Below are 26,217 nucleotides of genomic sequence, written 5' to 3' on the forward strand. Positions count from 1 at the left end.
TTTTTTTGCGTCTTAATTTTACGCCGTTTACCGTGGGGCATAAATAACATAATAACTTTTCCTACTTTTACACAGTAAAAACAAATTTTTTTCAAAATGATTTGCTTTTGTGTCGCCATATTTTAAGAGCCATAACTTTTTTATTGTTTGACCGATGCAGCTGTATGAGGGCTTTTTTTTTTTTGCGGGACGACTTGTAGTTTTTATTGGTACCATTTTGGAGTAGATCCGACGGTTTGATCACTTTTTATCAAATTCTTTTGAAGGCAGGATGAACAGAAAACAGCAATTCTGGTGTTGTTTTTTATTATATTTTTTACGGCGTTCACCGTGCGGGTTAAATAATGTAATAGTTTTATAGTTGGGTTCGTTACGGACGCGGCCATACCAAATATAAGTAACTTTTTACTTTTTTTCATATTAAAGTATTTTGTAAGGGGAAAAAGTGGGGGTTTTTATTTATTTATTTATATCAAACTTTATTTAACTTTTTTTTTTAATTTTATTTGTAGTCCCACTAGGGGACTTTACTGTGCAAACTTTTGATCGCTATTATAATACACTGCAATACTTCTGTATTGCAGTGTATTATTGCCGGTCAGTGTAAAACTGACAGGCACCTGCTAGGTCATGCCTCTGGCATGGCCTAACAGGCAATTACTAAAGGCAGACCTGGGGACCTTCGTTAGGCCCCAAGGCTGCCATAGAACCCATCGGCACACTGCGATTCACGCGGGGATGCCAGTGGGATGAGAGAGGGAGCCCCCTCCCTCTAAAATCACTCAGATGCGGCGCTCACTATTGAGCGCCGCATCTGAGGGGTTAAATATAATCAGAGACCACTTGCCCTGAAGCCCGAGGCTGTTACTAACAGCCTGGGCTTCAGCAGCACCCCGCACGATGCGAGAAACGTTCTTCTGAAGTGCCGACGTGAAAAGGCGGCGCTTGAGAAGAACTACCATGAACGGCCGACGTAAAAACACTGTACGCCGGTCGTTAAGGGGTTAAGTAACAGCCCGTGTCATCTAAGAAGGTTTGGAGCAACTTATAAACATGCTGCTCCTTATAGCATTGACAAAGATCTGACACTTAGGGTTTAGCTTATTGAAAAAAATGGCTTTAGTGGGGGTTTCCTCAAACACGACATTGCAGATATCGCTTCAAGGGGTTTTCCCAGAATCATAAATCACCACCTATCCACAGGATAGTTGATCATCTTCTTATCGCTGGGACCCCCACCGATCGTGTGAACAGGGGTCCCAAACCCCCGTTCCTCCTCACTGTTCCACCGCAGTGAGGAGGATATTAAATGGAGCGGTGGTCGAGCATGCGCGCTGTCCCTCCATTCAAAGTCTATGGGAATGATGAAAACAGCCGAGCACTGTACTCGGCTGTTTCCGTCATTCCCATAGACTTTGAATGGATCGACCGCTCCATTCAATGTTCTCCTTTCTGCGGTCGAGCAGTGAGTATGAACAGGGGTTCGGGACCTGGTTCTCTTGATCGGTGGGGATCCCAGTGATCAGAAAATTATCCCCTGTCCTGTGGATAGGTGATAATTTATGATTCTGGGAAAACCCCTTTAATGATCTTTCTACCAGCCACATTTTCCCAGAGACTATAAAGCAAATAATCTACAAAGCCCAGACTGCAGGTATATTGTATCAAGTAGGACTGAATATAAACCACATATGACTGTAAATAAACACGACCTCATGCACACGACCGTAAAAACTCCCGTTATTACGGGTCGTAATTACGACCCGTAATAACGGGCTCATAGACTTCTATTGGCGACGGGTGCCTTCCCGTTTTCTCACGGGAAGGTGCCCGTGCCGTTGAAAAAGATAGAACATGTCCTATTTCAGGCCGTAATAACGGCACGGACAGTCCATAGAAGTCTATGGAGCTCTCGTAATGACGGGTGGCTACATGTGTGCACCCGTCATTACGGCAGCGTTGCTAAGCGACGTCAGTAAATAGTCACTGTCCAGGGAGCTGAAAGAGTTAACTGATCGGCAGTAACTCTTTCAGCACCCTGGACAGTGACTACCGATCAGTATAAACCTGTAAAAAATAAAAATAAAAGACTTTCATACTTACAGAGAACTTCCTGCTTCCTCCAGTCCGGTCTCCCGCCCGTTGCCTTGGTGACGCGTCCCTCTCGACATCCGGCCCGACGTCCTGGATGACGTTTCAGGCCATGTGACCGCTGCAGCCAATCACAGGTCAATCACAGGCTGCAGCGGTCACATGGACTGCCGCGTCATCCAGGGATGTCGGGCTGGATGTGAAGAGAGGGACGCGTCACCAAGACAACGGCCGGGTAAGTATGAATTTCTTTAACTTTTATTACAGAAAAGGCTATCCCTTCTCTCTATCCTGCACTGATAGAGAGAATGGGCTGCCGATTAGTGCAGTGCTATTTTGCCGCCAAAAACGTGCCCGTAAATACGGGTGGAATACGGGTGACACCGGACCCATATTTACGGGCACGGGTTCGTAAATACTGGTGCAAAACGGGTGGAATACGTGTGACACCGGACCCGTATTTACGCCAGTATTTACGGGTGGGAAAAAATACGGTCGTGTGCATGAGGCCTTACCTTCATTAAACCTAGGCAAATTGATCCCATCGATTTTATATCATTTTTATTCTTTAGAAATTTGCATGAAATCACATTTTTATCTGTCATTGTATTTTTATAAATCCCACAAAGTATCTAATGTTCCTCCTTTAGGTAAGTGTTGTAGTAGGAAAAAAAACCTTATTCCTATTCAACTTGAATGATCCGGATAACCCAATAGAATTGGCCTTTCAGCAGCGTTATGGCTCCATTGTGTCTCACCGATGGTAAGAGGTCCATTACACGTGGTCAATAAATGTCTCATAGCATTAGAGTGGTTTATAACTCATCCACACAAGCTTATTAAAATACAGATGAAACATGGTGTTCAATATGGATGCGTAATTTAGATTATTTTGTCCATATTCACTTCAAAATTTTTTCAGTATTCATTTCTAAAACTGGTCACTGGTCTGTCATTGTTTATCTGTCGTGACAGCTGTATTTTCTCCAGTTTCCTAGCTGTAAATAATGATAATCATGATGCATATTTTTTCAGGCCCCATTGACATCTATAGATTCCTAGATCAATTCCACATTCCTCAATTCCCACACATCAAGACATTGCAGAAGCTCATACACTTAAGCTGTGTCCGTTGAGTATGATCAGGGCATATTTTCAACCTTCGGATGCAAACAGTAATGTTTCCATTCATTGATAGTGTGCAGAGATCTCGGAAATAGTGAAAAATTGAAATGCAAACTATTAGAAACTTGTAGAACTTTCCTTTACACAATGAGTGTTATCATTTGCTTATTTTATGGTTCAGTGGAGCACTTTCACTTGGTATTAAAGAGTTAGGGTATGTTCACACGGCCTATTTACGGACGTAATTCAGGCGTTTTACGCCTCGAATTACGCCTGAAAAGCCGGCTCCATTACGTCTGCAAACATCTGCCCATTGGTTTCAATGGGTTTTACAATGTTCTGTTCAGACGAGGTTTATTTTTACGCGTCGCAGTTAAAAGACGGCATGTAAAAAGACGCCCGCCTCAAAGAAGTGCATGTCACTTCTTGGGACGTAATTGGAGCCATTTTTCATTGACTCCATTAAAAAACAGCTCCAATTACGTCCGTAATGGACACCGCGAAAAACGCGTGCACTTGCAAAAACGTCTGAAATTCAATAGCTGTTTTCGCCTGAAAACCGCTCCGTAATTTCAGACGTATTTGACGTTTGCGTGTGAACATACCCTTAAGGGCAAATATAAATGTTACAACCTGCAGTGGAATATGTTGTTCGCTGAAAAAGTTGTAGGAATCTTGGCACCGATCCCATGACTTCTCCCATCGATTGCCTTCATGTTGTGTTCATCTTGTTTGGCAGGTACGGTGATGGATACATCATGATTGGCTTCTCTCTTGGATTCTTCGTGGTGATCTCCACACACATGAGTGAGATTGGTCAGGAGCTTTTCCAGGCTAGCAACCACAAGGATAACCTGACAAGCATCGCTATTTCACAGTCACTAAACAAAGCAGCATCCTGCGGAGACAACTGGTCAGAGACTACTTGCTTTAGTAATGTCTTAGTTTAACTGAAAATATACATATTATATAATATATATTAACATATGTCCATGATGTAATTTATTGCTAACTGCTGTTCACTGGGTAAGGGGTGTATACGGCATATACTCCGTATCGTAGATTATTTTGTTTGGGCATATAATATGAGCTTTTTGTCTATCTGTATTCTCTCCCTTTACTCCGTCCCTAGTCTGTTACCTTACCTCTGTTTCTTATATAGTCCGCTTACTTTGTATTGTTACAATGTACACACTCCAGTCCTTCACACACCACAGGAGTAACATACAACCCTCGCAGATACTTAAATATATAACAAATACTTATAACATAGAAGTGACAAAGCAATATACATTACATCAAGATACAATACATTACATAGAGAACACAACTACACACAGCCGCCTCCTTTTTCTACCTTCCCTGGGCACTTTGCACTTGTGACTAGTAATGTATATGTATCTATAATATAAATCCAGGTCTCAATCCTATACGGTCTCCTGGTACTACACTTATAACTAAAGCCACATACAGCGCCTGACCATGTACATGTACATATAGAGACTCGCGCATAAATAGCATATATATAATCTACTCCTCTATAATCCACATAAGATTCCTAGAATATCTCTATGTGCACATATAAAATCTGCTGTAATGGTATTATATTTATATACATACACAGAAAAAACACATAGAGTATAACTTATCTTGATCCTGATGTAAAGTGCTGATCGTCCAGGGCTGAAAGGAAAAGAGAGAAAGCCCCCGAGCTTCACACGACCTATATATTCCTAGCTGAGTTGACCCCGCCCACTCCATTGACTCCGCCTTAAGACCACCCATAATCCATCCAATGTGCATCTGTACAGTATAGTAAATCTATTCCCAGTATGCCCATCTGTCTCTACCTCCAGTTTCTAATGGCTTCTTCGTGTACTGAGGTCCACTGAAATGCTAATAAGGCTGTAGATAAGGATCTATGACCAAATGGCCCCTGGGCATACTGACACCACAATGGGTGAACACCACGGAATAATATCAGTATATACTATATCCATTTACCAGGTATATTTTATGTGATCATAAGACAGAGTACCTGGATGGGAACAATATTCTCCTGTAACAGGACATAACAGAATCACTCACAATAACTGCATTCTCTAACACCTCAATCTCATACTACCTGCTCTTCATGTTAATATTCATATTATATTGCAGCATAAAAATCCATGATCTGACTGAGTTGAAAGACATGTACGCCATCATTACTTTAGACGATGAAACTAAAGGTAACCACCCTGCTTATTGTAGAACATTAAAGGCATGAACTGATGATTCTCAATCTTGTATGTAGTAAGACAAATTGAGGATCTCCTGTATATAAAAACCTATACCAACCTGAAAAGTATTGAGTGTAAATACAGTATAAGGGTATGTTCACAAAGGGCGGATTAGCGGCAGATTTTCTACAACGGATTTCATTGCGTAAAATCCGCAGCGTATTACAGTAGCAGCAGAGTGGATGAGATTTGAAGAAAATGTCATCCAAAATCAGCCAAGAAAGCGTTCATAAATTGACCTGCGGTTGCGTTTTTTTTTATCCGCAGCATGTCATATGACAGCAACATTGAATTTATCTAAAAAATAAAATAATAAATCTGTATCCCATAAGTTCTTATATTAAGAGACAAAGCAATCCATATCTATTTGCTTGGTTTAGTGGTGTTCAGCCTTTCAGGGTGGCATGTCTTACCAAGAGTGGCATTTATACAGGTCATCTCCTTTGACTCCTGGGAAACATTTTTTTAAACAATTCTTCCTTTCTAGGGTTAGATAAACTTTCCTGGACAGACGATGGCCAATTATTGGCTGTATCCACGCAGCGAGGTTCACTCAATGTCTTCTTAACCAAACTTCCTATCCTTGGAGATACGAGTGGCACGAAGATAGCGTATCTTACCTCCCTGCTGGAGGTCACAGTGTGCAATCCTGTTGAAGGGGTAATCCTGACTTCTTTTTTTTACCTTCCTTATATTGTCTATTATTAGATTATGCAATGGCCTATATTTTAATGGTTATTTTTATGGTACGTTCACATGTGGCATGTTTGCTGTGCTTTGGCTGCTACAGAAGCTTCCTGCAGGATGTTACATTGTTATCATTGAGATTTAAGTCCCATTTATACAATGCAACAACATTTTTTTTGTTCTTTTCCTATTGAATAAAACTTCCTGTTTGCAACTGCTTATAGTCGCCTATCTTCATGTTCTTAGGTTTCATTTGCTTGTTACTTAGGAACTGCCGATCACAGTTTCTGTTGAAGTGGAGCCAAATTTTGTGGCTGTTGGCCCATATCATGTTGCTGTAGGAATGAACAATCGTGCCTGGTTCTATGCCCTGACTGAGAATGGTAAGAGTCAGATTGTAATCTACTGGGCATAATGCACTTGGTTCACTGGACGTGTGACCTCCTCAATTCTGTATGAATTAACATTATATATACAGAGTATCGAACTGATCACAATAAATCAAACGGGTTTTCACCATTTTTTATTTTTTATTTTTTTAATTGAAATGTTCAGTAATGCGTAAGAACAATTATGTAGAGAGAAACCTCCTTATTACAACATCGTACAGGACGACGTTCTGTGTATATTGCTTTGCTCAGCGCCTTATACTTTCTCCTTATTCTCTCAACCTTCAAATTGCCACCTAGTTATATACTTGGTAAAATAGATGTTATCTTTTAAGTCTAAGCAGGGGCTTTGGAGCTTTGTATCAGAAAAATAGTGGTCTGACTGCTATATAGATATACAAAGAAATTAAACTGCACAGAATTTTGTATTTCTATAGATTAAAGGGGTTTTCCGATATCAACAAAACTCTTACCAAGTAGGACATTTCATAAAACAATAAAAGACCCATTACTCACCTGACAAATGCCCTGGCGTCCCAGTGCTGCCTCTCCATTGCTCCCTGCCACTCTGTGTTGAAAGTGCTGTAGCGATGACGTGCCCCGTAAACCCACTTAATACTTCAGCAAATCACTGGCCTCAGTGGTGTATGGCACCAGATCGCTGAATGTTACTCAAGGGCAGACATTTCTTTTAAGGTTAACTTCACATGTCCCCAATGACACCGTGTTTTTGCCGTGTGGCTGATTACTGCTTCGCAAAAACCGTGGGCATTTTACTGCAAATTGCTGCAAGTTATTTCAACTTGTCTCACCTGGTAGAAGCCGTGCGGTCAAAATCCGCAGCGTAAAACCGTGGCAATATACGGTAAAATGTGCACGGTTTTGCGGACTGGCAATTACTGTCATGGCATAGTTACCCTAAGGGTTGTTGGAGCCTCGGATCTGTAATCTCAAGGGTGATCTGTAGGTTGATCAAGTTGCTGCTTACTATTTAATCTCCCGGTTGACTAGGGAACTGACTGTTTTTGGTTTTTTTCCTGCTTTACAATAAAGTTTTCCTTATTTATTCCATGCAGTTGTGGAGCGGCTGAAGGACATGGAATACCTGGGTACAGTTGCCAGTATGTGCCTAAATTCTGATTATGCAGCTGCTCTGTTTGAGGGTAAAGTGCAGCTTCATATGGTAAGGATCCCAGTATATCTATATATCTATCCTTAGGAGCAGTAAGATACACCAAGTTGAAATAACAGTGTATTGGCGTGTTCCATGAATTGCATGTTGGTGAGTAGGATTTTGTTAGTGCTGGAATGCAGGGGCCACTATTAGTAAGCTCCTTGAAAAATGTCCAATATGAGTTTGGGTTAGACAGCTGTAATATGTTATGGGACAAGCTGTGGAGTACCGACAAAGTATCATTTAACTCAGCTCCGTTTAGAGGGAATTTATTAAGACTGGGGTTTCATATGCCAGTCTTAACCGGAAACAAGCTGAAGTGAAATCTTCAGCTGTCTTTGCGCCGGCCAGGACTTGGCATAGAGTTCCGCTATAAATTTCCACCAGTTTCTGACATAAATTATAGTAAATGCATCAGGTCACGGGTGCCCCCGCCCCTTCTGCTGACCTCCGCCCAATTTGTAGAAAAGTGGCGAGAGCGGCGCAAAATTACGACTTTTGAGTCATGTGCTACTTTTCTATGCCAGAAAACTGATACATCCACACTCCCAGGCTACGTACACATGTAGCGGAGTTGCTGTTGATTTCCCATCTGGATTTGCAGGTGGTAAAAGTAAGCACCAAAATAAGCAGAATTTGGTGTGGACTTTCATGTGGATTTCCCTGCAAAATCTGGGTCGGATTTTCTGCAGAATTTTCTGCAATGACTCCAACCCTTGTGGACATATCCATACAGGGAAAGCTGTCAATCATAGAGGAGATAGGGGAACTGTTCAAAATGACAGATCCACTTTAACAGTAGTCCACGAAGCAGTCTTTATTGGCTTTGGTAGTGATGAGCAGTGTCCTAGCATTTCAGTATATCTAGGAAACAAATTCAGTTTTATAATTGAATTCAATGTAAACGCCGTATGTATTGAGTTGCTTCGCTCCCCCTAGTGGTCGCTGCAAGCATGAAGAATGTTATCATTTACATGGCTATAAAGTAAATTATGCAATGAATGAGCACAGAACTATGGACCTGTTTAGATTAAAAACCCGAAATGGTGTTCCAGGGTTGGTTGACATTCACTTTTAAGTATTGCATGTGACATACAGTTGAGGTCAGGCAAGTAACATCTGGAGATAACAATTGTCTACTTCTCTCCATTCTTTATTTTTCATTTGCCTGCACTTTGAAATATTGTTAAAAGTAAGTGACATTAATTATTCTCCACAGATCGAGAGCGAACCCCTAGATTCTCAAGAAGAGAGGGAGACCCGTCTCTTTCCATCCACAGATGAGAAGTATCGGATTCTATGCCATGCATTGACCGGAGATTTCCTGATTTATGGCACCAATGTAAGTTCTTTTCATTCTTACAGTACAAATACTTCCTGTGAACCAAACCAGATACAAAGAAATACATGAAAAGAGTGTCTAGCAACTAGATAGGAGAGGACAACTCAAAGACATATATTTTACAGTGTTTTTAAATATAAAACATTCATTTTTGGATCCTTCCTTTTGAGTACTATTGGACTCTATAATAGTTTATAAAACTGTTTAATATAAAAAAACATTGTAAGCGTTCCAATTTTTGTTTCTCACTTGTATCATTTGGGGACACAGAAGACCATGCCACTAATAGGCGGACACTAATCCAAGAGTGTTAGCTCCTTCTTCACAGACTATATCCCTCATGCAGACGTTGAGCAAGCCAGTATTGGCTTAGTGTGCTCGTAGGACCTCTGTACCTTCGCAGGATTTCTTTGCTTTTATTATTTTAGTTTATTCAATTTTTTTCTCTTCTATGTTGCTAAACAGGGCCAACATTATCTCCCTATGTGAGGGGAGCAAACCGTGTAGATTTTATCACACTGTTAACCCCTCCTCTCCAAAAAATTTACTGTGTCGATCCGACACTTCTTTGGCTCAAAACTTGGGCAGCGGATTCGGCTTCCAAGCGCTCACAGGACTCCCTTTCACTGGCCCACGTCTCTTTTGGTCCACGTTTGGACAAGATAATCTCTGAAGCTACCGGCGGCAAAATTCGCACTTACCTGAGAATAGACCCTGGCGAATTCTGGGCCATGTTTTTCAGTCCTTTCATAAATTCACCAGTCTGCTTTCCGTGAAGAAGACGGCTCATTAAGAAACAAAGAGAAAACCAGGCTTTAAGTTATATTCCTCCTGGCGCCCACGTCACCCGCCCTACAAACAGGCTTCCAATAGGACCAGCTCTGCCGTAAGGTCAGCCCTAACTCGGGCCTACTCTGATCGGGGGGGGGCAGGCTCCTCCTTTTTCAGGATATTTTGATCAGACATGTCTCTGCATGGGTCTGCGAGGAGGTTTCTCTGTCAAATTTATTTCCATGTCCCCAAGCCATTTCTTTTTGACCATTCCCCTGAGTCACATCTCCAGGTCTTTCATCTTGTTTCCTTTTCATGGTCCCAAAGAAGGACGGGTCTGTCCGCCCCATCCTGGACCTAAAGCACCTCAATCGTTTTGTCCACTTTCCACTACCCACCAGCGCTTTCCCAGGTTTGCAAATCATTATCAGTTTGTGGCTCTTTTCTTCAGCCTGTCGAGTGCCCCTCGAGTTTTCATGAAGGTGCTCGCAAAGGTTATTGCTCTTCTCTTGTCCACTGAGATCTTGGGCATCCTGGACAGTCTCCAAATCATCCCGCACACCCCTGCTAGTTTTGGCTGGGTGATAAATTACGGGTAGTCCCCCCAGGATAAACTGTCCTCTCTTCAGCAGAATATCCGAGCTCTTCATTAGGGGGCACCTTTTTCCCTCCGCTGTTGCATGTGAGTTCTGGGTCACATGGTCTCGTCCATCTAGACTATCCCTTATGTCCTCTTTCACACTCGTCCGCTACAACGGGCGTTTCTAGCATGCTGGGATCTGTCTCTGTGCTGGTGTTTTTAATATAGGAACGAAAAGTTCTAGTTAGGGACTCGCAAGGCACTGGGGACCCTTGACGTTGGGTTGCGAGCTTTGCGTATTTTGGCCAAAATAACAACTAATACCCCATGTTTCATGGATATTTTTACTATGTATACCTTTTTTTCAGGACGCAGCCAGGTCTTATATGCTGGGAGGGCATGATGTGCTGCCGTTTGGTTTGGCATACAGAGCAGCCCGCCTTAGCTAACAGTAGCGGCGTTATAAATAGGCTGTGATCCGGCAAGATATGCTATGCCTGACGACCAGCACATCATCCCTCCACGTATTATACATAGTACTGCCACCCCATGTACTATTCACAGCACTGACCCCTATTCATCACATTTATTTATTATTTCTATTACATTATCACACAGTTCTGACACTTCCATATACACACATTTCTTTTTTACCCTACATTCACACCCTAGCACTACACCGACACTGACACTCATTTATTGCACACTTGTGAGCACTTAGTTCGCCACTCCCCTCAAGACTAGTGGGCGTGGCTATCACTATTTAATGCACACTCCTTCTGCAGCATTCTTTGACCTGTCTGCGTCCTGCTGGGAACGGGTTTTCACCCACCCACTTAGTAAGTATGGCCTTTTTTGTGGTTTTGATATCTATGTCCCATTTTTTCTGTCTCCCACCATCTGTCTCACCACCTTTTTACTGTGCATCACGTACTCCAGTGGTGGCTCTTCTTTCCAACCATCACTCAGGGTAGTTTCTTCCTCCCATTTCATGGGACAGTCCTGACAACGGATGCCAGCCAACAAGTGCAGGGTGTCTGCCAATCAAGATTTTAGATCTATTTGTCTCTCCTTCACTGGACCCTCTGGCTGGCTCATCCTGGTTGTGTGGTTGTGAACATCGACGTAGACCTGATGGCCTTTAGGTTCAATCGCAAATGTCCCCTGTTTGTGCCTTGCATGTGGAACTCTCTGGCTTGTGCAGTGGACGCTCCGGTCATTTCCTGGGATCAGTTCAGCCTTCTGTACATCTTCAGTCCCCTGCCTATTCTTTCCTGGACTTTCAGGCGAATCAAAGCACAAAACATTCCAACAATCCTGGTGGCGCCGGACTGACCTTGTCGGGTGTGGTACGTTACGTCAATTTGTTACTCATGTACTATCTGCTCAATCAGGAATCCGTCTTCCATTATTATTTAGGGTCGCTACGTTTAATGGGATGACTGTTGAAGTCCTAGTGCCGAGGTCTCGTGGTTTCACTGAAAGGGTCTTCAAAACCATGTTGAAGGCCAGAAAGCCGTCCTTCTCTCATATTTACCATAGGACCTGGAAGTCGTGGAATGCTCATTGATAAAAGGACATATATGAATATTTCCCATTATATGAATGATTTTTCCACATACTTGCCTTGCTCCATATGTTCTTTTCTCAGTGATGTTTGTCTTGAAGCATCAGCGATAATTATTGTGACCGATGCATCAGTTTTCTATTGGTCATTACTAACCATTTTTAGTACCATAGATATAACAAGGATTGTTAAAGGGGTGTAGTTTGTATTTTTTACTAGTATATGAAATCATATAGTTTTCTTGTATCCATGTAATGTAATACATTTGAAATTCTACTTTCATATTTTCTTATATAAGTACAGCTTACCCCTGTCTCTGCAAGGAAAATTGTACAGCCCATGGGTCAGTTCTGTGCTCCAGAATTGTTAATACATGGGTACAAGGATTTACTAGAACAGACGGAGAGGAGACAGATTCTCTATAAGTACAGTGACTCACAGGTGACGTCTCCTGAGGATTGCAGAGTTCGATACCCAGACACTTTTGGACCCTTGTTTTAACACCCATTCCTAGGCCTCTATAGCAAGACAGATTCATTCACTTACAGGCCATGGATTAAACAGACCCCAGATCAGATCCCCTAAACCCCCTAAAATAATGAGACCCCAGATCAGACCGTAAATAATCGGACCCCAGAGCAGACTCCTTTAATTAATCAAACCCCAGTTCAGATCCCCTAAATTATTTAGACCCCAGGCCAAACCCCATAAATTAAACAGACCCCAGATCAGACCCTCTAAACTCCCTAAATTAATCAGACCCCAGATGAGACGCTTATACTCACTTCTCCTGGCTCCCGTTTCCGCTCCTGCTGACTAACTTCTGACTCCCCGCTCATCAGCTCCAGGCGCTGCACACTACATCCTAACGCTTTTTGGACAGAGAGCATCAGCTCCCGGAGCTGAAGAGGAGCGAGGGAGGTAAGTATAATTAAAATAGCCAGCTATGTCTTGGATAAATCCAAGAGATATCGGACCATTGAAAGAATCAGAGCAGTGAAGTCGGGCGAGTGCCCCATTTCCGCCGCCACCACCTAAATCCGCCCCTGGTAGTAGTTAGAATTGTATAGTTTCCTAATCTACAAACAAATAAATTAAAAACTCAAATTAAGAATTGTAAAATCATTTGTATTGTTTATAATGATCCCTACGTCTATGGCCAGTTCTAGAAACAACTCCAATATCTTTGTGCTTTTGTTTAGACGGGACTTGTAAAGTACTTTTACCTGGAAGATTGGCAGTACGTGAATGAGTATCGGCACCCGGTCAGTGTGAAAAAGATATTTCCTGATGCATCTGGAACCAGATTGATTATAATTGATGAGAAGACTGAAGGCTTTGTCTATTGCCCAGTAAGTATCTGAATGTGCCCTACTTGTAAGCTGTGTTTTTACTTCTAAATAATTCCTTTTACAAGATAATTTTTGATTATTTATAATTCATTTTAAATCCAAAAACCGATCGTGCTGCCGTAAAAATCATTGTCATTGGCCGCACGATCAGTTAATGTCAGCGCCGCTCGTAGCAACATTTAGAATTATTATCATTGATGTATAGTGCGTAGCTGTCGCAAGTGTCGTCACTAGGCAACAATGGTGCTCTTCACTGGCACCGCGAGGATCAAAAGGATGGAAATGTCCATCTAATTGTTAGCCAAGTTTTTGGGGAAAAATTGTGGTGTTAAAAGTTTTCAATCAGAGTGGCCCATACAGTGTTGCTCTGCAGTAGGAACCGTCACTTATGATGCTGCCACAGACACAGAAGAACATGCCAGTGGCTCGCAGCATCGCATGTTGGTTTGTTACTGTTGCATCTCATCACACTCGCTAAGCCAATGGGTTCAACACAAGGCATTTTCATTGAAGGCGATGAGCCAGGAATATACATCAATAGGTCCTGTTGTTAAATTGATCAAATAAGTTCTAGATCCATAGTATATCATAGGTAGATATTTAAAATATTTTTTTAGGAGACCATGGTCCTTGCCCTGTTATTATACTCCATTTACACTTGTTTCCTTTTTTCTTCTAGCAAAACGATAATTTATATGAAATTCCAAACTTCTCACCAACAATCAAAGGAATATTATGGGAAAACTGGGCAATGGATAAAGGAGTGTTTTGTGCATTTGACGACGATAAAGTGTTTACATATGTCTATCATAAGGACACCATACAAGGTACACGTATACATGTAGATTCATGAACTGCAGCCTTCAATATACAGGATCTTATTCCAGGTGAAATTTGTATTATATTGGTAAATAGAGATCCTATAGTCCCTGACATTTAAAGAGCATTAGCTTTTTACTGCCCTTCCTATGTCCGATGCATTCGCAAAATACAGAGTAATGGTACAAGACATGATGGGATAGAGAATTCAGATTAACTTTAATTTAGGAAGTAGGTGGACGTCTTGCATTGGCAGGGCTCAAATTTAATCCAACCCCCTCAATGTGCGTTTGATAACTGGTTATGTGTTCATGATCGTCACAGTGAAATGTCAGAGCTTCTGATGTCTCTCTTTATTGCTGACATCTAAATCACTTCCAGGTCAGCAGTCGTTGACACTCTCCACTACATCTCATACTGAATTGCAGCTACCTCCGGAAAAGTTTACAAAAAGCTAACATCACTTATTTTCCTGTTTGTTGCAGGCTCGAAAGTGATTTTGGCAGGTGGTACCAAACTTCCTTATGGTCACAAGCCAGTTCTTTTACACAATGGAGAATTGAGCTGCCAAACTCAAAGTGGGATGCTAAACAATATATTCCTTGGCACTCATAACTTCCTTAGTAACATGAAAGATGCAGAATCCAAAGATCTAAAGAAAATGTTAACACAGACTTTAATGCTACGCAGGTAGGCTGGTAATAGCCGGTCTTTATCATTAGAAGTATTCTTAGTGATGGTCAATTTCAATTTAGCCTCACACATTGTGATATCACAGCCAATGTCAGAAGCTTGAAAATATTATTGTGATCGCGAGAACAGGGTCCCTGAACCCACCATTCCTCCTTATTGTTTGACCACAGTGAGGGGGACTTTAAATAGATTGGCGGCCAAGTACATCGCTTGGCTGTTTCCGTCTGTCCCATAGACATTGAATCGAGTGGCGGGTGCATGCTCGTGATCAGACAATTGTGAATTCGGGGAAAACTTGTCTGTTGCCACCGGGCCCCCTGACTGGACTCTTAAGACATAGAGACTTTTTAGCAAGATTTATTCAAAAGTGTCACTAATAGTCCTAAAAATATGGAAGTTGCATTTGAAAGCACATAATCTCATCACTTTTGCATGTTATATATGACTGCATTCTGTATGTATCTTAAAGTAATGAGATTTGTACAACCGCTCATTGTGTAGATTCCCAGATGCCTGGAACGTGTGCACCTTGTTGAATACAGAGGAGGCTTGGAATGAGCTAGCCCGGGCCTGTTTGCACCACATGGAAGTGGAGTTTGCAGTGCGGGTTTATCGGACCATTGGCAACGTGGGCATGGTGATGTCCCTTGAACAAATAAAGGTATATGATGCAAAATGTTTCTCTGTCCGGCTATGTACTACTTAACCTAAAATGTGTAGTAATGCTGATCTATCTAAATTACTGCTCTATCCTCTGCCAGATAAGAGGAGTTATAGATTAAATGGGGTATCCCTTGAATAATATTGTATTGAGGTAAATAAAGCACCTAATTCTAAAGATGTTTCTTATTGACACTCCATTAAAAATACTTTTTTTGTGACGAGATATTACATTTATACACTTATCATCGCACCATCTATTGTTTCAGTGCTGCCCCCTATAGGTCATCCATATTACTAAGTGTTTAGCGGTGGACACACACTCATGTTTGGCAGTGCGAAGGGATCCCTGATGTGAGCAGGCTGTCCCATAATCTCTAGCATCTTCTACGCTTGTCATAGGTGTAGAATGACATTGTACATGCTCTGCATCTTCTTCAACTAGCAGAGGAGATACTGAAGATTATGGGGCGGCCAACTCACCCGCAGGGATCCCTCCGCACCGCCAAAGATGAGACCAAGCAGAGAAACCAGAGGAGCAATGAAACGACACCCGCATGTCCAATTCTAAACGCTTAAGCTGGATAATTATAGGATCCTAATTCTTTGCCTGTATCTGGAGATTAGTACAAGCCACCCATATAAAATCCACCAAAATAGAAATGTCTGAAACTTTTTCTGTATATTTTCTTGCAGGGTATAGAAGACCATAACCTCCTAGCAGGACATCTTGCCATGTTCACCAATGACTTCAACCTTGCTCAGGACCTCTACTTGGCTTCGAGCAGTCCTATTTGTGCACTCGAGGTAACTGTCCATTGTAGTGTTTCATGTTGCCTTGTATTGCAACCTTATATATAAAATCCAGACATCCGTCTATCCTTAAAATCTGTGTAATGTATCCAACCTTGTAAACATTTCCTTGATATAGATGTGTGATTCATAACCTATTGATACATTATCTTACAGATTTATATTCTTCGTTAGTATGTGTATCCATTTATAGGATAAAAGGGGTTTTGTTCATGAGAGGAACTGTTATGACAGGGAGCTTAATGTACTGTAACTTGGGTTCTCCTGCTTCTACCACCGGTAAGGGATGGAGATTCATAGGGAATATTGTGTCTTAAATAAATGAAAACGTTTACCTTCCTTGAGTTGTAACATACTTATAGGGTTTGGTGGATAATGATAATATGAAGATACCGTATGTACAAATGTATATAATTTTTTGGTATAATCTTTTAGGTGTATAGTCCCCTTTAAGAGACACCTGAACTTTTATTCCAGTGATCACAATCCTATTTTATATTACTCAGTATGTCATTATAGTCACGTTTTCTAATGTTGTTCTATATTGTTGCGATCAGATTTGAACATTTAATATGCTGCGTACATTCTCATTCTAATCTACAGCCCAATCTTCAGCTCTCTGCCTTGCTATAGTTCTGCGTCCATATGCCAATAAATAAATGCCCTATCTCATGGTGCTCGTGGGCTCTTAGCCCAACGCATCTAAAAACGCATCAAAAGAAAAAAAAGTAGGTTGCTGGGAAATGTAGATTAGGTGTTTTATGCAGTCAAGTTGGATCAGGCTGCGTACCCACCACCTATGTATTGGGAATATATCAGGATCTGCTGGGTGCCGGGGGTTTAGCTTGGGACAATGTTTCTTTTTATGGTGGAAACATTTTTTTTTATGAAGTAATTTCCCTTTTAAAATTATTTTGAAAGTAGATAAACATTTGCGTTCTGTTTAGGTAAGAAGAGACCTACAGCACTGGGATAGTGCTCTGCAGCTCGCGAAACGTCTGGCTCCCAACCAGATACCATTTATATCAAAGGAGTATGCCATACAGCTGGAGTTCACGTGAGTTTTCTCTTCACATAGTAAATCTGGCAAACATACTTGTGTAATATCTGATTCTAAATTTGAAGTAAATTTTTTTTAAATCAAGTAACTTTTTATTAAAACAATCAAGTTTTACATTTTACACAATACTACCGCATCCCATCCACTACAAGCACTTATAAGTACATGCAGTGAGAGAAGCACACACACACATAAGCATACACCAACCGCCCCCCCCCCCAACCCGGTGCACCCGATTTCTCCTCAATCCGTATAAACAATTTTGTCATCAAAATAATTTAGCAGTTCCCAAACAGACATGTTACTGACATCATCCTCCAATTTTAGACTTCGCAGTTTCCTATTAGTACAGCCCCTTCATATTTAGCCCATTCGCTAAACAATACTTCTAGATGTACCTCTATCTCTCGTCAGTGCAACAGAAGCCAACCCCGAGTCGTCCAACCAAGAGGCCCACGTCTCCTCCTCATATTTTTTCAAAGCCCCCCTTTTTAAGTATATAGGTTTCTCCATAGATACAAGCCAATTCACTTTAGCATTGTACTCTGATCGGGTGGGAGGCAACTCCTGCAACCATCGCTGGGCAATCAGCTTCCTCGCCATGAAAAGTAATCGAGCTATTGCCGTTTTAAACAGCTTCGACCCCCGTAAATAACCTAGAATACATACATATGGCGTCAATATAATCCCAGCAGAGTACACTCCGTTAATGACACTCGCAACCTCCATCCAAAAAGTGTCAAGTTTTGAACAGGACCACATCATGTGTATGAGATCAGCATTATGCGTTTACATCTATTACACACGGGACTATCTCTCAAGCCAATATCAAATAAGAACTGATGTGTTTTGTATACCCGGTGTAAAAGATATAATTGTGACAGTCTATGGGCCTCACTGAGCGATAATCTAGGGGTGTATGCCACTTTATCCTGCCGTTGCCCATCCTCAATAGGACCAACATTCCTTTCCCATTTTGGCTTTGACCCCAAGAGGAAATTAAGAATGCTCTCTGTCTAGCAAGTAATTATATACATTGACATAAGCCCCTTAGATTTCACCGTATCCCCAATGAAAGTAACAATTGGATTCATAGTGCACATGAGAGTATCGCCTACAGTAGTCTCCTTCCCTAACGCATGTCGTATTTGCAAATATTCAAAAAAGGAATCTTTTGGCAAAGCGAACTCAGATTGCAGATCAGAGAACATTCTCATATCCCCCCTTCATATAGCTGAGCCAACCACCAAATGCTGAAACCTTCCTAAATTTAAGTAATTTGGCGTAAGATTTTGCACTTTCTATTAATAGATTTTCATATTGTCCTAAGATAAAGAGGTTCCCTATCTAAATTTATATTTAGAAATATTATATATCATTAAATACTGCTTTTCTCCTTTGTCATCAGAGGGCTTACCAAGCTTTGAGACAGACTTGTTGCTATGGGTACATTGCCTGACAGCCTCAGCCTTGTACATCCTTAGCAACCAGTCTGTGTCAGATTACTGAGCTCTGAATTGGTACTGACTGAGGACAGAGTGGTCAAATCTGAATGTTCCCAAACCGGACGTGTCTCTCTCTTTTACTGCCATATAGATCGGACTTTTGGAAATGTTCACAACCCCTTTAATGTTTTCATATCCGTTACCTTACTGGTTCTGTATCTAAATGCTTTTGCCATTGGATTTAAATAGAGGAAGTGATACACATGGTCATTTGTAATGACCTCACAACCAGGAGAACCATATTATATCCTTTTATGCTATTTCTGAATAATAATAATGATATATAGTTTATGCTTAAACTTGTCTGACTTGTTTTTATGATCCTTTTTATGATCCTTTTTTTCTCCTCCAGTGGTGACTACGTAAATGCTCTTGCCCATTATGAGAAAGGAATGACCGGAGACAGCCTGGTATGATTTCTGAGAATATATATATATATATATAGTAGATCAACTCAGGGCATTTCCTTCAGTGTACGGTGCATATGACAGAACACATTTAGTCACTTCTTCTTATAAGATGGGGAGCACATACCGAGGAAGGGGGGTCCCATACAGTAACAAACTGCCACATACCCTTATTTCAGTACTCAGGGTGCCAGCACCCAGGTTTACAACACCCATGGCAATCATATGAGTTCCAACCTGTCCTGGGCCCCCTTCAAATGCCAGTGGAGCACTTAGGGGGAGGGAAGGTTTCCAAGTACCTGAAAACCCCCCTCTGAGCAGTTCATGAGAAGCAGCTGAAGAGAATGTATCATTAGAAAATTATCTATTGTTTAAATCAAGTTTTTATGTTAAACATATTTGTTAAAAAATTTTATGTATTTTTTTTATAATTCTCTATATTAAATCCTAAACTCTTGCAATTTTCTCTCTGGCCACTGAACCTCACAATAGGCTGACACTTCCTGTTCTGTAGAGATCACTTGTCAGCAGTCGTCTCATTATCATCACAGGCAGGATTACAATGACATGTACCCACTACAAATAGATAACACAGGATCTGCCATTGATATTAGGTGATGGACAAAGCTCCCCTCCTTCCCCTCCCTGCACAGTGACCACACAGAGCATGCCTAGAAAACGATCCCAAAGAAATCCATGGATCTGCTCCAGACTATTGTTTCTTATGGTCCATTTGACTGCTGTAAAAAATATTTCTAAATGCTGCTAACAAAGCAGAGCAACTCAGAAAATATAATTAAAAAAATCTACAAAGATTAGAATAAAAAAATAAGTTTCACTATTTTGTTTTAATTAGTAAAAAAAAATATAGGTGATGTATTCCCTTTAAATAATTGAATTCTTTCTGCTGCCACTAGAGGGTGCTCACTGCATATGAATTTATTATAGAGTTCAGTGGGAGCTGTATCAACATGCATGCAGTGAGCTCCCCCTAGTGATGGCTGCAGACACACATAATATTCGTAATGTAATTATGACTGGAGCCCTGCATCAGAAAAACCTCCACTATCCCCTGCACCAGGGGTAGGCAACCTTTTTAGTACGGAGTGGCAATAAAAAAAACAGGTGGAGTACCCAGTGTGCTACGCTACTGAACACCTGTTCGGGGGGGGGGGTGCACATAGGAGATAACGCGGCCACTGAAGACCAGCTTAGGAGAGACTGCGGCTGCTGAACACCATATTAGCGGAGGGGGTGCACATAGGAGAGACCGCGTCTACTAAACACCAGCTTCGGAGGGGGGAGTGCACATAGGAGCGACCGTGGCTACTGAACACCAGCTTTGGGAGGGGGAGGGGGGAAAATGGGAGAGACTGCGGCACTACTGATCATTAGCTTAGATGAGGGGGTACATAGGAGACACCGCACCTGCTTAACACTAGCTTTGGGGGTGCACATTTGAGAGACTGTGGCTTCTAAACACTTGCTTCGGTGGGGGTGGGGTGCACATAGGAGAGACCGCAGCAATTGAACATCAGATTAGGGGAAAGTGGGTGCACATAAGAGAGAGAACAGCCAGAGATTTCCTTGGGGGGGGGGGAGGGGGGGGGAGAGAAATACATAGTGGAAAGAGCTGCCAGACATTTTGTTGGGGTAGGGTGGGACAGGGACAAAGAATCTTGAAATCTTTGCCACTGTGGCATTGATTTCTAGAGTGACTTTAACTTACTTTTACAGAGACCAGTGATGGCACTAGCGCTGATCACTAGGACAGAGAGCGGCGGTTCTTTGTCAGTGCTGAACACTAGGAAAAAGAGGGGTGCTGCATTGTGTGCTTGCTAAGCACACAACACAGCGTCTCCCAGTGTTCAGCGCCGAGAAACACAGAATGAAGCGCCACTCAGCACTCCTGTTCATCAGTGATCGGTAAGCAAGTTGAAACTGAAGCGCCGCTGTGCTCTGCAAAGGAAGCGGCACTCCGCTCTCCCCCTGTGTTCAGCGCTGCAGCATACAACAGCCTTGGACACCGAGAGAGGGGAGCGTGCGGGAGATCGAGGCCCCATGTGCCAGCTGTGGCATGGGTGCCACAGGCTGCCAACCTCTGCCCTACACCATCACAAACCACCAAGAATACAAGGTGTTAACTAAAACTACCAATTGTCTATAAAGTCCTAGACCGTTAGTGTAATAGGGAGAGGCGGAAATTTTCCCGCCTCCATGATGGGCACCAATGTGCCTAGAAACCCCCTGAATGGGTCCGATATCCTACACCGGGAATGCTTTTATGGTATGTACTCCCTTGAATGAAATATAAAGATAGCTGATATCGCTGCTGAACAACACTCGAGATACAATTATATATGACAACTGGCTTATCTTTTTTTTTATAAAACCAGGCAAGGTTTATTGAAAGTCCTTGTATTCAGTGACTGACTAGATCTAATAAAACTTTATTGTATAACAGTATCAGGAGCACGATGAAACATGCCTTGCTGGAGTGGCTCGAATGTCCATCCGTATGGGAGACATCCGACGCGGGGTTAATCAGGCCCTCAAACACCCCAGTAGACTGCTGAAGAAGGACTGTGGTGCTATTCTGGAGAGCATGAAGGTACAGAGACATACCGGACTGGCACGTGAATTGAGGATAGACATTGCCACAAATAGCCATCTTTTCCATGTTTGTTTCTATTACAGCAATTTTCTGAAGCAGCTCAGCTGTATGAGAAGGGCCAGTACTATGACAAAGCGGCTTCTGTATACATCAGATGTAAAAACTGGTAAGAAATCCGTCTTTTATTCTATTTCCTATATACCGGAATTATGCTCTGAGAGTATTTTTAGTTATTTTTACATTCTTCTCCTACATTTTTTACAATCTTTTTTTGTTCTTTTTGGGTTTTTTTAGGGCAAAGGTTGGAGAGCTGCTTCCGAATGTGTCTTCTCCCAAGATCCACTTGCAATATGCCAAAGCAAAGGAGGCAGATGGAAAGTAAGTTATGTACAGCGTCATCTAATCCATTAGGAGGTATTTGCAGAGTGTTAAAAATTGTAAAAGCATTTATCCTTCCAAGAACCATGGTTCACTTATATTCAGATATAAGTATGAGGGTGTGTCAAAAATTATCCGCACTCTGGCTGTAGAATTTATTTTAATCAACTTTCAGAAAAGACAAATACATCATTTTTCGACATAATCTCCCTGCTTTTCAATACACTTTGTCCATCTGTCAACAAGCTTCTGTATTCCCACATTAAAAAATATATTAGGCTGAGCTACGAGCCACAAATACACCTGCTTCTTCAGGGAACCAAACCGGTGATAGTCTATCCAATAGACTTAGTTCACGTGCACGCTCATTGTTGTCATCAGCATTGGACAGGCATCCAGCTCCTTCTTCATGGCTGACACTTGTGTGACTTTCCTTGAACTTCTCTATCCATTCATACACTTCTTCGCGACAAAATACTTTATCCATAATATGCACAGTCTTCGATAAGTATCGGCACCAGACACACCCTCGGACCACAAAAAAATCACTGCACGCCGCTCTTCTTTCGTGCAAATCACAAGTGGGGCAGCCATTGTTTGTCGCACCGCAGTCACATAAACAGAAGTAACACGTTCAAACCTGTACAGCAGCGACTGGGGAGCCAGCGACCTCGTAAGGAATGCGCTGATAAGACTGCGACCAACAGAAGTTTTACTATAAACCCGGAGTGTGGATGATTTTTGACTCATACAAATAGATAAATACTTAGGAGTTGTCATTTCAGGGCTTATGGACTTTATAGAGGGGGTCCCTACTAATAGCTAAAGTATAGATCCGCTGTATTACATTGCTGCCCAATCACTCTGTAAAATCTGTAGGGTACTACTATCTTCCCCTAGCATTAGCAGATGTTCACTGTCTTGGTGGACAATCTCTTCAATTACTGTCAGCAGAATACAGTAAGTTTCATGGCAGCCTGTATTCTGTCACTGGACCATTTGCAATGCCTGTCATTAAGCCCTTGATGACCAGCGCCATAGTAGTATGGTGCAGGCAGGACACAGCAGAGGACCTGCGCTATACTACTATGGTGCACTGATCATGTGGGAACTGCCACTGTTCCCTTGCGATCAGGAGCAGGACTGGGGCTGTGATACACAGCCGCGATCCTGCTCTAATGATGGTGATCAGAGAAACCTTCAACAGAGAGTGATCGTTTTTTTCTAACAATTTGGAACCACTGTTGAGGAGTGTATATAAGGCCAAAAATGACCTGGTCTTCAAGTATTTAAATCATGACAGAATCCCTGAGATCACTGTTGACAGAATACAGGCTGTAATGTATACAACACCTGTATTCTGCTGGCTGCGTCTGCAGCAATTTTAGCTCCCCACAGTATTGTAAGGTCAGTATGGTAATTGCCGCTTCTTGTAACGTGAGTGATTTCTACGGTATTACACGAGAGAATTGTTGGTAACTCTGTTCCCTAATGTAATGTCTAAGGTGGCTCCAAGGAGCTAGGTTTAATGAATGCACTAAAATTATGACCAATATTTCATTTATACTATCTATTAGCATTTATTGGCATAATATTTAACGGGTACCTCCAGTTATGTCGCTCACCACGTCTCTCACCAGAGCTTTGTAGAAGATGCTTTCCGTGTTGTATGGTTGCGTCTGTAGTTGTCACTTTAAAACTTATGGCAGGAGATGTTTGCAACATACAGTAAATGGAGGTTAAGATAAAGTAATTTCGACTGATTATAAATAAAATACAAGAATATTAACCTTTTTTTTTTTTGCCTCTGTGTAGGTATAAGGAGGCTGCCTTGGCTTATGAGAATGCAAGAGACTGGGATAATGTCATCCGGATCTACTTGGACCATTTGAACAATCCTGAGAAAGCAGTCGGAATTGTGAAAGAGACCCAGTCGTTGGAGGGGGCAAAGATGGTAGCAAGGTAATCTGTATTCTTTTTTTGTGGATTTGTAATCTGTATTATATAAAAAAAACTATGTTTCTGATTTTTATTGTCTCTTGTATTCTCATAGTACAGATTTTTTTATTTTTTATGTATTAGGTTCTTCCTTCGCCTTGGAGACTACGGTTCAGCAATTCAGTTTTTAGTATTGTCCAAGTGCAACAATGAGGCATTCCAGCTGGCTCAGCAACACAATCAGATGGAAATCTACGCTGATGTTATAGGTACAGCCTTGTGTCTTTTGTAATATGAGTATAATATCGGTCACTTTGTATGCCATGCTAATGATACAACAATAGAAACGAAATTTTCCAAACCTCTTGATTTATTCAGTATCGAGTATGAGAGCCACGCACAGGAATACACGCACTTACACACCTTGGCATGCTATCAATGAGGTTAATAATGGTTGTCTGAGGAAGGTTATGCAACGTTGAATACACTTGGGCACGCAAATCATCAAGGTTTGCTGCTGGCAGCTCCCTTTGCAATTGCCGACCAATGACGTCCCAGATGTGCTCGATGGCAGACAATTCGAGAGACACTGCAGGCCATGGTGTCACGTTTACGTCATGCAGACTGCTCACAGGTGCTACCTGGCTTCCTGTTGAAAAACGGCTCCTGGGACACTTTGGAGAAATGGCCGGACCACTAGTTCCACGACCTAATCTGTAATGCCAAGTTGTTAGTGTACCTTAAATGAAGACTAGAGAGGTCCGGCTTCCGTACATTATGCCACCCCACACCATAATCCCGGGAGTAGGACCAGTGTGACGTTCCCTTGTGAAGGCCTCTACATGGCGTTGCCCATGTGGTTTCCAGACCAATCTACGGTTATCATTGCGGCCAAGTCAAAAGCAGGATTCATCGCTAAAGAGGATAGACCTCCGGTCCAGCCCACATTGCCTTCTTGCTGTGCACCATAATAGCCTTTGAGAGCGATGGTGTGTGGTCAATGGAACACCTGTAGCTGGACGTCTAGCTCGTAGCCCAATGTCGTGCAAACGCCTTTTGATGGTTCGTGTCGACACTGATTGCCGCCTTAGACTTAGGGTGTGACATCCAATTTCACTTGTAGTACAGAATAGATCACTATGCACCATTTGTCCAATCAGATGATCTGTTCGTGCAGAGGTTCGCCTCTGCGCACCTCTTGCTGTCATTCCTTTTTGTTGTTGTTCTCCCAACTTCTGGGACACGCAAAATTGAACAGTCCTGTCATCAGCCTGAATGATAAACCAAGGTCTCCCAGTTTAGGGACTGTGTCCTTCTCAATTTGCGACAAGTGGCGGTAACTGGCACATCGACGACCTGGAGGCATCGCACAATCATCCCACACCACTCCATCCGATTTTTTTAGGTTTCTTGTGGCTAAAAAACTTTGCTTTCATTCTGGCTTTTATGCCCCTCACAAATGCCACAGATTGGAGCTAGTTTGTAGAAAATGTGATAATTTGCAGATCTTAGCGACACCTGCTACTTCCTCGATTTGCTTAACCTTACGGCATGTCCTTGATGTTGAAATTTCAATGTTGAGGAGTTACCGTGTAATGGGGAAAAAAGAAAACAGATACAGAGCAAAATACAGGGTGGATAGTGATAGCACGGGTGTGTATGATGTGAGAAATACACTCACCTTTTGGAGTTGTGCTAGGTGGTCGGCACAACTCGATCATCAAGCATGTGGAGCCTTAGTGCTCCGTACTTAGGCAGTCTGCTGGCCCTCGGAGTGAACACCAGTGGCTGAGAAGTCAGCAGGAGCCGATGTGGAGAATAGGTTCCAAATTGTTAGAAAAAACGATCACTCTCTTTTGAAGGCGCTCCTGCACTTGCGTGGAAGATTTAGTTGAATCCACAGTTGTGGAAAAATCTCTCGGTGGGTATGAAGTATAAATTGCTTTGTTTTAAAAAAAAAAAAGACTTGT

General features: G+C 42.0%; 1 protein-coding gene across 1 annotated transcript in view; it reads left to right on the forward strand.

Annotated features, from left to right (window-relative positions):
- Positions 1 to 26,217, forward strand: part of WDR19 (WD repeat domain 19) — a 62,073-nt gene that overhangs the window by 20,607 nt on the left and 15,249 nt on the right. Inside the window, exons 8-26 of the mRNA XM_075859193.1 lie at positions 2,742 to 2,854; positions 3,956 to 4,129; positions 5,377 to 5,447; positions 5,986 to 6,158; positions 6,454 to 6,568; positions 7,651 to 7,757; positions 8,968 to 9,090; positions 13,211 to 13,360; positions 14,040 to 14,187; positions 14,665 to 14,869; positions 15,374 to 15,533; positions 16,229 to 16,339; positions 17,293 to 17,402; positions 19,263 to 19,320; positions 21,782 to 21,928; positions 22,015 to 22,097; positions 22,226 to 22,309; positions 24,125 to 24,271; positions 24,392 to 24,516. Coding sequence (XP_075715308.1) covers positions 2,742 to 2,854; positions 3,956 to 4,129; positions 5,377 to 5,447; positions 5,986 to 6,158; positions 6,454 to 6,568; positions 7,651 to 7,757; positions 8,968 to 9,090; positions 13,211 to 13,360; positions 14,040 to 14,187; positions 14,665 to 14,869; positions 15,374 to 15,533; positions 16,229 to 16,339; positions 17,293 to 17,402; positions 19,263 to 19,320; positions 21,782 to 21,928; positions 22,015 to 22,097; positions 22,226 to 22,309; positions 24,125 to 24,271; positions 24,392 to 24,516 — 2,404 coding nt within the window. The remainder of the gene's footprint in view (positions 1 to 2,741; positions 2,855 to 3,955; positions 4,130 to 5,376; positions 5,448 to 5,985; positions 6,159 to 6,453; positions 6,569 to 7,650; positions 7,758 to 8,967; positions 9,091 to 13,210; positions 13,361 to 14,039; positions 14,188 to 14,664; positions 14,870 to 15,373; positions 15,534 to 16,228; positions 16,340 to 17,292; positions 17,403 to 19,262; positions 19,321 to 21,781; positions 21,929 to 22,014; positions 22,098 to 22,225; positions 22,310 to 24,124; positions 24,272 to 24,391; positions 24,517 to 26,217) is intronic.

This window comes from Rhinoderma darwinii, chromosome 1 (genome assembly GCF_050947455.1).
Source record: "Rhinoderma darwinii isolate aRhiDar2 chromosome 1, aRhiDar2.hap1, whole genome shotgun sequence".
Classification (NCBI taxonomy): domain Eukaryota; kingdom Metazoa; phylum Chordata; class Amphibia; order Anura; family Rhinodermatidae; genus Rhinoderma; species Rhinoderma darwinii.